We start from the raw sequence: 14925 nt of genomic DNA on the forward strand, positions 1-14925 counted from the left end.
AAATACAATGTTCAGTTAGCAACTCATAACATGTTTTGTGTTGCTAACATGGCATGACTAATATGCTTCACGGTATAATGATAAATACTACAAGCATCCCACCATTTTCCTTACTGTAATAAATGAGTGTCAGAAAAAGACATTTCAAACAGTACTCCGTTCTTCCAGCTTCTGTCTGGTGATGTCCATGTTTCCTTTATGATTGACAGGAATGATGATTAAAGCTATAAATACAAAATGTGTTAAAACAGAAGATGGATTGATATAGTCTGATTCTTTACTTACCTGTTATCCTCTCCTCTTCTTATCCTCCTCTCTCTAGGTAAGAACATGCTCTTGGTGGGTGTGTACGGTCCTCAGGTTCCCTGTGAGGAGGTTCTGGTCAAACACATTGGCAACCTGCAGTACAACGTCAGCTACCTGCTGAAGGAGCGGGGCAGCTACATCCTGGTGGTCAAGTGGGGTGAAGACCACATCCCTGGTTCCCCGTTCCAGGTCACCGTCCCATAATGAACTAAGAAAACCACTGTCACTCCTTCTCTACCATTTTGCATCCCTGTTTGAGTAAAAGGGGGACACATTAGCTGGACTGCAAATAACTGTCCAGTGAATAAGTTGTTTTAAAAGAAAAAAAGCTTTATTTGCTAATTTTGCTTTCAGATGTGTTCAGTTCAAATGAGACCTTTCAATGATTTTCTCTCCTGATGCAATTGATTTACTTGTTGAGACCCTTCAAACAGTGAAAAAATGCATTTTAAAAAAACAAAACAAAAACAAGCCTTTAAAAAGTTGAGGGAATGGAGACTTCGCACCCTGTTACTTGGACACTTCTGCAATGAATCAGGGAGGCAAAATGGTAAAAGCTGCAGTTGTAATCTGGCCTACAACTGGAGCTGCAAAGAAAATAGATGGAGACATGAGCTGATAGGAGAGGGGATAAAAATCTGATCTGTTTTTTGATGCCCTGAAATTATAAATTGACAAATTTTGCACTTGACGATATTTTTTTTTTTACACTTGATTGGTAAATTAAAGATTGTTGGTTTTACACAAGAAGAAGTGAGTTAGTTATAACGTCCAAGCACATCAACTCGGTGTCTCTGCACGTTTCCAAAAATGTTAAACTGGATCTGGAGAAAGACTGGACCAAGACGAGTGGAGCCAAACCTTTTAAATGCGTTAAAAATAAAGAAATAACTGGAATTAAAGAGCACCTTCCGTCACATTACACAGTGCCAGGAACAAAATGAGAACAAAAGGCACATTTTAACCTCCTATGAGGTTTTCTTTAATGGTCTGATTGTGAACCAGGAAGCCAAATGACCAGCTGATGGTTTTGAATCCTTTGACTGCAACAGGGAACCAGCCAATAATAACCAGATTTGTGCAGAACGTTTCTCATCTAAAATTATGCCAAACATCTCAATTTTTTTTTAAAAAGGAGACGGGAGACAGACTGGAGGCAGGAAGGGGTCAAACTATACGAGACTACTGATGTTTATTGTTGATGATTTTTTTTTGCTCTTGAACGTTAGCTCCCAGAATCTCATGAGTGCACGTTGCCATAACAAATCAATGACTGTTAAGCTGCCTTCACACTACTGTTTCCTGCACTGTACAACAGACTACTTAATTACAATACATGCTGAGTTTATTGCTGTTCTCTGTTGTTCCTTCAGCTGCATTTTTACATGAACACTTCCGACTTTTAACTTTGTGGCTCAGATCTGATCTGCTTCTTGTCTGCCTGGACGGAGTAGAAATCTTCTCTTTATAAAGATGCTGGATGACCAGATTTGATAATTTTATTATGAATGAGAGTTTATCTATCATCCTCAGTACTGTAATGTCAGCAGTGCTCTTGGTATTAAATGTTAAAATAAAACATTCAAAATCAGATCTGAGCTGCAAAATGTGGTCAGATTATTTGGTTTGTGTGTAAATCCTACAGAAACCTCTTTATGTCTCATCTGGATGTTGTTGCCTAATCACTGCTAGTTTTGATACTAAAGGGAGTAGAGGATTTTGTACGGGGGGGGGAAAAAATTCTCATTTTGTTATTAGGGAATGGGTGTTTTAATGTGAAACTAAACTCTGAGATTATGTACATTTGATAATTAAAATCAACTGGAAAAAGATCATTGTGACTTCAGTCTGTCATTTCCTGGATCTGGACTACAGGAGGTTGTAAGTAGTTATTGTTACTTACCTGTACACATTTTCCAATAAAAATGTAAGACAGTAAATGTAAAATGGTAAAATGCATTTCCATAGAATAATATATGATGTACTGAGGTCAGAGATGAGATGGGGCTATAAGACTTCTGCCACTTACATTATGATTCAGATTTATACAACAGCCATGCCTGCACACAGTTTATCTTAATCTGACAAAGAGTGTGTATGCATATTTGTCTGTGTACATTTTAATCCATTTGGTCCCTGGTCAAGCATCTGATGCCCCCAAATTACCACGATATGACACACCTAAACAGTTGTCCTATTGTGTTACGTCCAAACTTGTCAAGAAGTGGTGAACATTCTGCTTTTTAATACAGTTTATCTTGAACAAATCCTGCTTAAAAGCCAAAAGCTAATACAGTTAATAAACCTGTCGGACACTAATATACTAATTTTGTGAAATCCATTGACTTCTCCATTCCTTAAATAGCAGAGCTCAACATGTCTTCATACTGAGCAGTGAGAACCCTGAATATGTGACTCTCTGCTTTGTGTTTGTGTCTCTACATCCATCTCATGATCTGTGTCTTGGATTTTTGAGTTTGGATCTAAAATCTTTAGACTGAATCAAACACTGGTTGCCTGGTGGCTGATTGGTCAACAAGTTAATCTGTTAAATTATTAATCTTAAACTGACAGAGGACAGTTACAGGAGTAAATACTGGGATACAGAAAGGCTGCCACCTCTACCTGCTGCTGACTCCATATGCTGAATTTAACCTAAACTAGAGTCACAACTCGACGTGAAAGTAAGTAGGTTAACACTTACATATTGTTTTGGGTCAAATTTGACGCATTTTAACATTTGAGAGCTGTAAAAAAACAACCTAAATATTTTTTAAAGTGTTTGACCCATAATTATTCAAAAAATAAAAAATACTGCTACATTCTTCACATTAAACAATTCTTTTTTTGTCCATAAACAAGTGTAAAAACTGAATAATTAACTCTTATCTGTGACTGATGAGGAGATATTCATGAATGATTTGTTGTGCAGAAATTATGGGGGGGGGATACTCTGGATGGTCTGAATATGAACAGTGTTTGAGGGTTAAGAGAACTTTGCAGAAGAGGAAAAGGAGCCAAAACTGCTTTCTGTCTGAGTGTGAGATAAAAATGACCTTAACGATCTTTAAAGGACCTCTCCTGTTCGGTCAGTTTTGACATCTTGTAAGATTTTGTTGTCTTGTCATTTACCTACAACTTCTATGAATAGATGGTGGACAGGGAAACAATGTGAGTGTCCAATTTGTGAGGAAAATATCTTTACTAAAGTTTAAGAGGCTTCACCAGTTTCTACAAGAGGAAGAGGAGGCCAGGATCTCTGCTCTGAGGGAGGAAGAGGAGCAGAAGAGTCAAATGATGAGGGAGAAGATTGAGGCTCTGAGCAGAGAGATAGCAGCTCTTTCAGACACAATCTGCAATGCTAGATGGAAAAAATCCATTCAGAAACACATATGACAAAGATGAGAAAGGTGATTCTCTTCAACTCTGACATGTTTGTGTTCAGATAGATTTGCTTTGAAGTACACATTTTAAGTACAAGGTCTCATAAGATACTGACAACTTTGCCTCTGTCAGTCACATGAACTACAACATGATTTAGAGCGAGTCTCCCTTCACTCTAAATCTGTTTGACAAATGATGTTTCGCATGATTACCACAGTGAGTGTTTATATTCACAATAGTATCCTGTCCAATAGATGTGCGGTAGATGATTATAAATCTGGATACTGTTGAATGGATAAGCTAAACTAGTGTGTGTCAGTGTGTGTGAGAGAGAGAGTGTGTGTCTCATGTTTCCCTGTGTTGCTGTGTGTTATATGATCCACTGCTCATTTCAAAAGAGAGAAGCTGATCCTGCACCGCTCTGCATCAGACAAAAGGTAAATGAAGACATTTTGGATTTAACAATCGTCTAATCTAATCATTTCATGAATGGATTTCAGAAATGCAACACCTTTAAAACGTCTAAATATTGTGAGCTCAGTCAAATAATAAATAGAGGTAAGACAACTGGATTTTAAGATAGTTTTTTACTTGTTCATTGTGGTGGTGTTGTAGATTCTGTAGAAAATACTTAACTTAACCTTCATGAACTTTTTCCATATTTGTGGAGTTTCAGTCTAAATCGAAGAGAATTCTTCTTTTTTCCCCCGACTTTATTAACAATGGCATCAAATGGCAACTATTTACTATTCAAACCCATTTCTAGTATGAGTTCCTTTTAGTGTTTTTGAGAAAAATGTATGCGATGTGATGGATAAATCATTGTTTTTTCAGTTTGCCATGGTGGAAGGTATTAAACACTACAATATCCAATAAGCAATTGGCTGCCATTACTATGGATTTTAAGTCTAAAGGTGCAAATCAGAGCTGTACCACATTCAAAATGCTTCAATGTTGGAGTTGGGAGTAAAACATGGTTGGGCCATAGTTGCTGAAATCATCCAAAATTGATGGAGAATTCAATTAAGCTTTAAATTTGGCTCACTGAGTCTTACTTGACTTCTCATGTTATGTTTTTATGTCCACAGGCTTGTACGTTTGACATTTTAAAATCATTTTCTGTTATGTATTTTCAGTCGGCCAGGAGAATTTCATGACTTTTATTTAAAAATGGCTCGTTCCACCTCATAAATGATACTGCATGAACTTTGTTTCCGGTGCTTTATATTAATGTCCATCAATCAAAACAACTGTACCTTTGCCTGAGTCAGTTGTTTATTTTGAAAGCCCTTTAAATTGAAAGTCTTCAAGATGTTAATTAATGTAAAAAATGTGGTACACAGAGTTGCTAAATGAAACTCTCTGGCAGGAGATGCGCTGCCAGCTGACGACCCAGAGCCAGAACTGCTACCGGGAGCAGATCCAGAAGGAGATGTTGACCCGTTTGGCCTGGAAGAGCCGCTACGCCAAGCTCTACCCATCCTGTGACAATCCTCCAAAAAACAGCACAGACTCAACACAGCTGCCCCAACTGCCTGCTGACACCCAGTGAGATAATTTATTCACATTCAACCTGCAATTCTTTGATTAAACTAGACTGAAATTACAATTAATTTTGGACTGAGTTTTATAAGAGAACACACATTAGCACACACCAGGCATGCCATACAGACGACCAAAAAGTAGTTGAGGAACAGGATGTGATAAAAATGTTGCTTCTTTGGACACTTGATACGTATTAATGCAAGAAAATAAGACAATGGCTTATCCTGATGTGGCTTTGTGTCAAAAACCCACAATGAGGTGCTGATGTGTGTTGAATTCATTCACAGATGTAATGTTTAATAATTGGGAATGAAGTGCAACAGAAACTAACTCTAGTAAAAGTTTGAGTTTTTTTGTATGTAATGTAAAGACTTTTGTAAAATTCTTTAAATGCATCCTGAAACCATCAATGACACACACACTGATCTTGTGTTTACGCTCCACCCACCAGAGCTGTCCTGCCTCCTGTCACCAGAACACCTGAGAAGAAAAGCAACCCTCCTTTTCTTCGTCCTCCTCCTCCTGCGCTCTCTGTGGAAGAGGAGGGGCAGCTCAGTGTGGCCCCTCTGATGAGGCCAGTTTCCCCCAAAACCAGAAAGGCTCTCTACCAGGACTCCTCTCACCATGTACAGAACATTTAAACTACATTTTAAATCTTTCCCTACACATGAATATTCTGAATGAAACTTTTCTTTTGCATTTTATAACGATGATAAAACCAAAAACCAATAACAAACAACATTAAACATTGTGTCCTGTGCAGGGGAAGGGGCGGAGTCTCTACCTGCAGAGGCGAGGCCAGAGGAGACCTGAGGAGAAGTTTGACTTTCCTGTGCTGTCGTCCTGGGAGTACGGCTGGAGGCTGGGTACAGTCTTCAGTCTTTAGACATGAAACTAATGTCAGGAAGTCCACAGAACTGATTAGATTTAATGTATCTGATGTGTCTGTATCATTTAAGCTTTAGAGTGCTACCATACTCACAATTACAATGCTAACATGGTGATGTTCAGCAATTATGTTTTTCTATATAAACCATCATAGTTCAGTATGTTAATATATCTGCATTTTCAAATTAGTATGTCATTAGTTTTGCAGATATTTGAAGTAAACCAAAGTATTGGGCAGAATGAATATTTGGCCTCATGGTGGCGCTAGATGAGAAGTAAAGGGATCACCAAAGTTACAACGCAATATATTTTATAGTTGTTGATATTTCTCTCAAAACTACAGATTTCAACCTCATGGTGGCGCTAGATGAAAAGTAATAGGATTGCGAGAGTCATTCAGATTTATCTGTCTATCATGACATTGATCAAGTAAATGCTGAGATGTTTCTGTTGGATTGGGGGAAAGTCTGCTGGTGGCACTAGATTGACTGATTCATCATCTGGAGACTGTTAAAGTTTGGACAAAATTTCAACAAACTTGAGATATTTCAGTCTGGACCGAAGTAGTGGACAGACCCACTGATATTACATCCATAGAGCTGTGCCTGTATACTGTCTTTGTCCTAGAGTCACCTGTGTGTCTCCTTCTATCTACAGGTGACTACACTCTGGATTACAGAACTCCATCTCACGCCAGGTCGTCGGTGGTGAAGAACACTTTCTACGCCAGGAACGGCGTCTTCAACAGCCCGTCAGCTACAGGCACACCGAGTGTTTGAGTTCAGAACAGCAGAAAGACTTTCGTGTGATGAACACCATTCCTGTTTGTTATAAGACACACTTTGATTTAGTTTTAATGGCCAATAGTGCCAACAAACACCCCAGTACCCCCCTCATGTCATCACTGATGGTATTGTAACCCATTTTGGGATCATTAAATAGCATATTTTGGGGGCATGATATAACATTTTGGTGTTTGGGATTGCTATATTTAAATTAGGGAGTGTATCTCTTGACATTTTCCTTTAAATTACTACTATTACTTTGTTTTACCAGGATTTTTAAAGTTTATGAAGTTGATTATTTTGTGTTTGAGAGATTTCCTCCCACACCAAAACAGCAGTGTCAGATGTTTGACTGATTGGTCAGATGTGGGACAGTTTAAAATTAAAGTCAAATATTAAAGTCAGGATCGGGATTAGAAAAAAAAAATCAACAGATGAGTACATCCAGCAATCCTCTACTTCCTGCTGTGATATCTGTTTACCGTCCACACAGCTGTCAGGTTAAGTGTCTGATGACCTGATACTGTGTGATGGATAATTAATGGATTCCTGGACTGGTGTCAGTCAGACAGAGTCCATTCAACCACGTACACCTGATACCTGAGTGTTTTTAAACACTGAGACACTGGAGGAAATGTTACACACCACACACCATTAAATATTTTATTTCTAATCAGTCATAATGATCCCATTATTATTCCTCAAAGCAGCGAATAGTTTATTACTGTTGTTTAAATGTATAGATGTTTTTCTAGTTGTGTTTTCACATTATAAGGATTGTTTTAGAGTTAAGGCCTTTTGAGACTTTAATTTCAAATGGATAAAGTTGGTCATGTAATGTACTTTCATCTAATTAAGAGAGCAAACCCAACAATGTGTCCATCTCTTATTTGACGACATTCTGACGTCGCAAGCCCGCCTGTGAAAATCTTTAAAAATGCATCATGAATATATTCTTTCAGTAGTTTTCCAAAAAGATGGGCCACTGTAGATTTCAGCAAATGCCACTCAGAGTGGAGAAGACTATTTTCAGCAGCGATCTAATTCTAATCTAATCTAATTTAGCATCTGCACAGCTGGATGTTGATGGAAGTGTGAAAAAGATATTTATTCATTTCATTGATCTGCACAATGTTATGTCTATAGATTTGAATGTGTTATTTCCTTGTGTTGTTAATTAAAGACACCACTTTCTTTAATAATTCAGCTGCAAAATTAGTAATTAATAAAATGTAATGATGGGTGAAAAAACACACACAAAAACAATGTTGCTATAAAATGATTTCATGGTGCTAGACATTATGTCAGCGACTTGAAAATAATAAAATGATCATTATTTAAGTAGTTATTCATGAGAAAAGGATAGAAATGTACCTTAAAATTAAATAACAAAAGAAGACACGACAGACTAACTGTATGCACGTTCATTACTGGACCACTAGTGTGGAAAAGGTGTTTGTCACGTGGGCGTCTTGAGGTATTTTTCTTCTCACGTTGATGCAAACTTGTATAAAATGAAATGTCTCACACACTATAATAATTTCATGGTTATAAAACTTGATGTTTATTGGGGATGTACAATAGAAGATTTTTAAATGAAGCAAGTTTCTCTTATAATTAAATAATCAAACACTTAACAAAACAACATTACTAATGTTGATTTTGTTGATTAATGTTAGAAAGTATTAAATGTATGTCGCTCAGAGTGTGTGAAAAAACAGCATGGTTCAGTCTTGTGTTTTCATTTTTGAAGGTGGGGTGTTTATTTGTTTTTAAATTAAAATGTACTAAAAACAATGGTAACACTTTAATATAAGTCCCCATATTTAGTTTATATCACACTATAATGTAGTTGTACAAAGGTAATTGAAGTGTTTATTAATGTACAACAATTATTATCTGTGTATACATCAGGCCTCTATATATGAGTGCCCACAGGAAGAGACAAATACATTAATAAACACTTTGCAAACAATGACATTATAGTGTATTATAGGCCCTAAATTATTTATTAGTTTATTCAATTTATATACTGCTTATAAATACTAAATATAGGAACTTAAAGTGAAATGTTACCAATAAAATAATGATTAATTAAACTGGATTTACTGTTTACTGGCTGTTGGAAAGTTGGGATTCAATCAGAAATGTAATGTTATGTTTTGGAAAATGCACATCAGTAATTTAAAGTACACACAATATGTAGCTAAGAGGCTAAAACATGCAGGAAAGCAGGTAGCAGTGCATAATTGAGCCAGCCTTTATTAATTCTGATGATATTTGCACTATTACAGAAAACACACGTTCATTTAATTGCTATGAATGTCCCAAAACATCTGTGACTTTATTAATGATTGTAAGGATCAGCGGCTGGAGCTCTAGCCGGTTGGGAAGATCAGGAAGCCGGTGAAGATGTGGCTGGTGCTGCTCAGGCTCGTCACGATGTTGTTGTACCTCTGCACCTGCAGTGATACTTCATCTCCTACATTCAGCTCCAGGACCGCCGAGCCCGAGGTGACCAGGAATCCGTCAAACGTGTCACACAGTATCATGAGGTTTTCACTTCCCTTCACCAGCTTCAGACACACCTAGATTATCATTCAAATACAAACAGGGGCATCAATATTCACAGTTCACAGCTGAGATATTGTTATGCACTGAAATCTAGTGACGAAAAAGTAGACGTGTATTTTATTCTACATGAGAACATTGATAATCGACAGTTCTGAAATGGCAATTTTCTTAAGTTCAGTGTTTTTAAATTGCTTTCTACGTTATCTAAACATGGCAACTGAGGAAACATTGTGGTCAGGATTAATTCGAATAATAATAACAAGTTTAATAAATTAGGGTTGGGATATTTTTTTGGCATTTTAAAGTGACCCTCCCCTTGTTCCTTAACTTCACGACTGCTTTCACATTAATCTGCTTAAGAGGCTTCTTATAATAATAATAACTTCTATTCTTGTTCGACTGTTCAGTGACATAGGAGACAAAAATGTCTAATTTAACTTTTGTGTGGAAAAGCCATATCAGACATAAATTATGAGTTAAAACAAATTATTTAATATGCTTTAAGATGTGTGGAGGGGATATTTAAACATGTACTATAGACAGCAGAGATGACAGGAAATACAGCAAAGGTCCTCAGCTGGAATCAAACTGGGGAGGTTTGTGGTTTACGGTCAGTATCTCAAGTCCTAATCCACAGTTAGATGAATCAAATTAAAAAGATAAAGAGGCAGACAAAGCAGACTGACACTAACAGACAGACAGAAACTCACCCTGGTCTTGGCTGAAATGTGGTAGCTGAAGAAATAGACTCCTTGGATGGTAGACAGGAAAGTTTTGTTTGTCAGCGATTCTCCTTGAAACTGTTCATCCAGGTCCGGCCGAATCGGGCTGTAGGAAGTTTACATACACATTTTTATTTATATGTATATTTATTTATTTATTTTTAACTCCTGTTTTTTTTAGCTCCACCATCAAAATGTCTTGTAAGTTATTTTATTGTTACTTTTTTGTGCCATTGATTCTGGGATCAGGGAATAAAGGTTAATATATGAATACAGTTATATAGATTTTAATTGTAAATCGTGAGATACACAAATAATGCCATTTATTTTAAAGTTATAACATAAAAAAAGATGTTACGTTTCTAGTGTCTCATCTCTGACCTGTTGAAGTCGATGGGAGTGTCAAGGTCTGGGATTTGTGATATTGTCCGTTTTTGGGAGAAGAAGGATGACTCCCGATAGGAGGGATTGAAGGACCTTCCCTTCGGCCCTTGACGACCCACCTGGCCAAGAGACCCCGGCATACCTGTTTCCCCCTTCATCCCAGGTCGTCCTGGGGGGCCCCGTATACCTGACACCCCTTTATGGGCCTTGACAGGATGACTTGTCTCACCTGGTCATAAAAAAAACACTTACTACATCTCACAAGGTTATGATCTGAATCTAAGAAGAAAAACAGGTGTAAAAATCAAAAATTCAGTCTATTTAAAATATCCTGCGTCACACTTTCAGGGACTGAAACAAAAGAAAATACACACATAAAACAATTAAATGAGGAATGTGGCACAAAGAATCACAAAACATGCTGCAAATAGGCTGAAAACACAATAAAATACAAATAACACAAGACCAAGATGTTTTTTCTGTATTTTGGTTATTTGCATGTGTTTTCTTAAGCAGCAGCACTTTGAGTGCTCAGGGCCACTTTAAAAATACACATATATGTAGTGATAGACAGTTAACAGTGCAGTAGTTCATGAGAAAATAGTACAAATATTGAAAGGTTTTAAACACAAAACTAATCACTTATTTCTTGGTCAAAAGGGGCCAACAAATCTCATTTAAAATCTGTCAATCCCCTGAATGAGCATAAAGACAAACAAGAACACAACCTTCTTTTGTGGAGTCTTTCACACTGTCACATCTCTCAGTATAAAGTCATTACAATTTTAGAAAACTGCTCCTACAGTGATCATTGTAATGCACAGATGATGTATCTATTGAATCAGAAATGGTGACGATGTGGAGAAAAGTTTGTGAAACAGGATGTGTGAAATGTGTCTGATGTCTTCATGTCCAGTACAAGCTCACCAGATTCTCCCTTCTCTCCTTTTACACCGTCATTGCCATTGTCTCCATGGGTGCCCGGTATCCCAGGAATCCCTCCAGGTCCCCTGGCGCAGGACTGCGTGACGACTGGGGCAACATGAACCAAAAGCAGCAGTACAGCAGTACTGCAGCTCAGCCACTGGGGGGCCTAACACACACACATATTAGACGATGGTCACTTTTGGGGACATAGACTTACACTAACCCTAAACACTGACCCAAAAATCTGTGTTTTACCAATTGGGGACACAGCTTGTTTCATATCCACACAAACACACACATACACACATACAGCAACTTATTTTTGTCACTGCATTGACTTTTCAAAACTTCCCTGCATGGAGAATTAAATAATCTGAAACCTTAACTTTTACCAGAAAATGTCTTAACCCTGATGTGTCATGTTTTGTCTTGTGAGGATCACACAAGAATATTGACTACATATAATAAAGACAAATTTCTGAAGAGAGTACAATTTGGAGGCTGAAATACACACTGTACTAAATGTGCAGTGTCCATTACTTAAAATAATATCTAGATGATACAAACACTGAAATTAAGACAATTTAAAGGCTTAATTTGTGCATTTAAATTTAAACTATTTTAAAGAAAGGCCTGAAAGACCTGCAGCCATCCTGCCCAGGACAAACAGAAACACAATAATACTTGACTATTTAACAGTTTAATTTAGACTCAACATCAAGAAACATTCAGCAATAATACCGTCGAACCGAAAACCACCTACTTCTGTCTCAACAACACATCAGTCAAATCTTTTCTCTTTCCTGCATGTACAGTATATGTTTTTTTTTAAACTTTAGTTTTTAAGGATAGTAAAGTCTCACCATTTGTAGGTAAATCAGTCTCTCGTCCTTTGGTGGAGCTGGTGGAGCTGATGGAGAGCGCAGATGAAGAGCTGTCCTGCTTCACAGTGACAGCAGCAGCTCAGTTAGAAGAAAAAAAAGGAAGTGAAACAACACAAGAAAGCATGGTCGCTGTTCTATTGGAGTTCAGAAAAATGCACTTTTAGGATAAAACATTTCGCAGTAGCAAGGGAGGGACCAATAAAAAAACAACTGTGTGCATGTTTGCTGCTGGTGTGAATGGGTCAACCCAGGTTATGTACGGAGGTTTGACACAGCTTGGATTTACTTTATCTTAGCTAAAGGTGACATATTAGCTGAAACTGTCACATAATCCTCAGCACTGAGCTCATTTTAGGAAATCCACAAAGCAGTAATGAAAGAAGCATTGAGATCATTTACTTGAGTAAAAGTACCAGTACATCACAAGTCAAATCTAAGCGTTCAAAGTCCTACTTAAAGCTGCATTAACTTATTTTTTTGGCCACTTGGGGGCAGCAGAAACAAGTTGGGAACACATCACAAACATATCTCCACCTTTTATGTTGATGTGTTGAATTTGTTAGCAAACTGTTGCTTATTTACACATCCAGCAGTTATAAAGCAACATTATCATTCATTTGGAGTCGTGTTTCTGTCCACCTGCTTCAATAAGTCCAATATTTACTATGTTTTAGCTCTATTTTTTACTCTCTCCCAACTCCTGAGGGAAATATCTGGCTCCTTAGCTGCCAAATGCTCCACCAAGTTCACCAGCTAGTCTTCAGCTAACTGTGTGTGTCTGCCATTTGGTGCTGAGCAGATAGTGTACAGTGGTCTTTTAAGGGCTTTTCCTCTGAAAACGACGCTATGAGAGTGCTGAGAGTGAACCAAAACAGTAAAGTTGCAGCCGGACAGCTAAACAATGAGCTGAAACTCGCTATAAAGCTCCGTAAAGCTGAGGAGAGCTGCAGAGTCGCTGATAATTCTCTGTAGGTTTATCACTACAATGATGTCTCTGACATTTAATACATTATTGTTGTTGTTTTAAATAGTGATTATAGCTGCTGTAAGTAAAATACAGAAGTATTATCATCAAAATGAACCTAAAGTACTTGTTCTGCAACAGTGACTGATATATGATGATGATTACATTATTAGACTGTTAATACTGATGCATCAATGGTTGCTGGATGAAGTGGAGCCAGTTTTAAGTACTTTATTATTAGCTAGTTTAGCTAAGTGGCTCCAAAGCAGCCTGATTCTCCAAAGGGTCACAAGGTAAAACTGGGGGGCCGTTGGATGTTCAGAGGAAAGAGCAAAAACAAAGTTTGGATACACACATTATTGTTTGTTATTTGGACTTCTCTCTCATCTTTTTGTGAAATACGGCATCATTTTTCCTCTTTATTTTAGAGGGACAGTTATTTTTAAAAGGGATATATCTCTGTGGTCTAACTGCAAACAACTCATAGATTTCTGAAACGTGACAAGAAACCACAACGCTGCTTTTTGTGTAGTAGTGGAGTAGAAAGTACAATATTTCCCACTGAAATGTAGTTCATTACTTTCCACCACTGACCACAGGTAGATTTCCTACATGATATTTTAAATCATCTTGCATTTTTGTTCGTCAGCTTCCTGTTTGCTCTTGTTCATTTCTTCATTCTGGCCATTTTTTCCACCCAGTTTTGTCTCTGTGGTTTCGATGTCCCATAAATTTGTAAGCATTTGATTGCGTTCGTCTGACAAAGCAAATCGTGAATCAGAGGAAGAGAAACTGTTTAACAAGAAGTCGGGGGGAAAAGTACACCTGATGGAAAAAGTCCACCTTCAAATTAACATTTTGTTCTGTTTTTCTTTGGGACTTCCTCTTTGTTGTTGCCTGAAACACAAACCGGTTTCCTGGCAGCGTTTACTGAATCTCTCCACCATGAACTGGGAGTCAGTATCTGTTCCACAAAATGTTTAATTTCCTCAGATGTGCCCATCAACAGAGAGCTGATATGTATTTTTATGTAATATTTAGATCCTCTGAAACTTGCCAATTTGTCATTTTCTGTCTTTTTCAGATCCTCTTTCCATTTCTGTCCATTATTTCTGTTTTCACATTCTGGCGAGCATCAATATTTATCCACCCTTGTGGCTCAGGAGGTAGAGTGGTCGTCCACCAATTGGAAGATTGGTGGTTGGTTTCCTGGCTCCTCCAGTCCATATGTAGATGTATGTGTGGGTTTGCCCATCAACAGAGAGCTGATATGTGTTTTTATGTAATATTTAGATACTCTGAAACTTGCCAATTTGTCATTTTCAGATCCTCTTTCCATTTCTGTCCATTATTTCTGTTTTCACATTCTGGCGAGCATCAATATTTATCCACCCTTGAGGCACAGGAGGTAGAGTGGTCGTCCACCAATTGGAAGATTGGTGGTTCGATTCCCGGCTCCTCCAGTCCATATGTAGATGTGTCTAACCCACTTAACACTTAACCTCAAATTGCTCCCGTTGCTGTGCCAACGGTGTATGAATGTGTATGATTGGTTAGTTTCC

At 37.6% G+C, this 14925-nt stretch overlaps 4 protein-coding genes across 5 annotated transcripts in view; 3 read left to right on the forward strand and 1 right to left on the reverse strand.

Moving 5' to 3' along the window:
* Positions 1-2098, forward strand: part of flnbl (filamin B, like) — a 79449-nt gene extending 77351 nt beyond the window's left edge. For both annotated transcript variants that reach the window (XM_062416590.1, XM_062416591.1), the window contains one exon: positions 323-2098. In XM_062416590.1, coding sequence (XP_062272574.1) covers positions 323-510 — 188 coding nt within the window. In that variant the 3' untranslated portion in view covers positions 511-2098. The remainder of the gene's footprint in view (positions 1-322) is intronic.
* Positions 2099-5062: 2964 nt separating this feature from the next.
* On the forward strand, positions 5063-6909 carry LOC134006641 (protein SPMIP1). Its single transcript, XM_062445587.1, has 4 exons — positions 5063-5238; positions 5687-5861; positions 5999-6101; positions 6781-6909. The coding sequence occupies exons 1-4, from the start codon at positions 5063-5065 to the stop codon at positions 6900-6902; spliced, it is 576 nt and encodes a 191-aa protein (XP_062301571.1). The 3' UTR covers positions 6903-6909.
* Positions 6910-8147: 1238 nt separating this feature from the next.
* mtss1 (MTSS I-BAR domain containing 1) overlaps positions 8148-14925 on the forward strand; it is a 215471-nt gene continuing 208693 nt past the window's right edge. The window contains exon 1 of the mRNA XM_062416009.1: positions 8148-8157. The gene's annotated coding sequence lies outside the window, so the exon portion shown is untranslated. The remainder of the gene's footprint in view (positions 8158-14925) is intronic.
* Positions 8446-12489, reverse strand: LOC133977752 (complement C1q subcomponent subunit B-like). Its single transcript, XM_062416018.1, has 5 exons — positions 12379-12489; positions 11516-11681; positions 10586-10817; positions 10193-10310; positions 8446-9496 (listed from the first exon to the last, which is right to left on the reverse strand). The coding sequence occupies exons 1-5, from the start codon at positions 12379-12381 to the stop codon at positions 9287-9289; spliced, it is 729 nt and encodes a 242-aa protein (XP_062272002.1). The 5' UTR covers positions 12382-12489; the 3' UTR covers positions 8446-9286.

The sequence above is a fragment of the Scomber scombrus genome, chromosome 3 (genome assembly GCF_963691925.1).
Source record: "Scomber scombrus chromosome 3, fScoSco1.1, whole genome shotgun sequence".
Taxonomy (NCBI): Eukaryota; Metazoa; Chordata; class Actinopteri; order Scombriformes; family Scombridae; genus Scomber; species Scomber scombrus.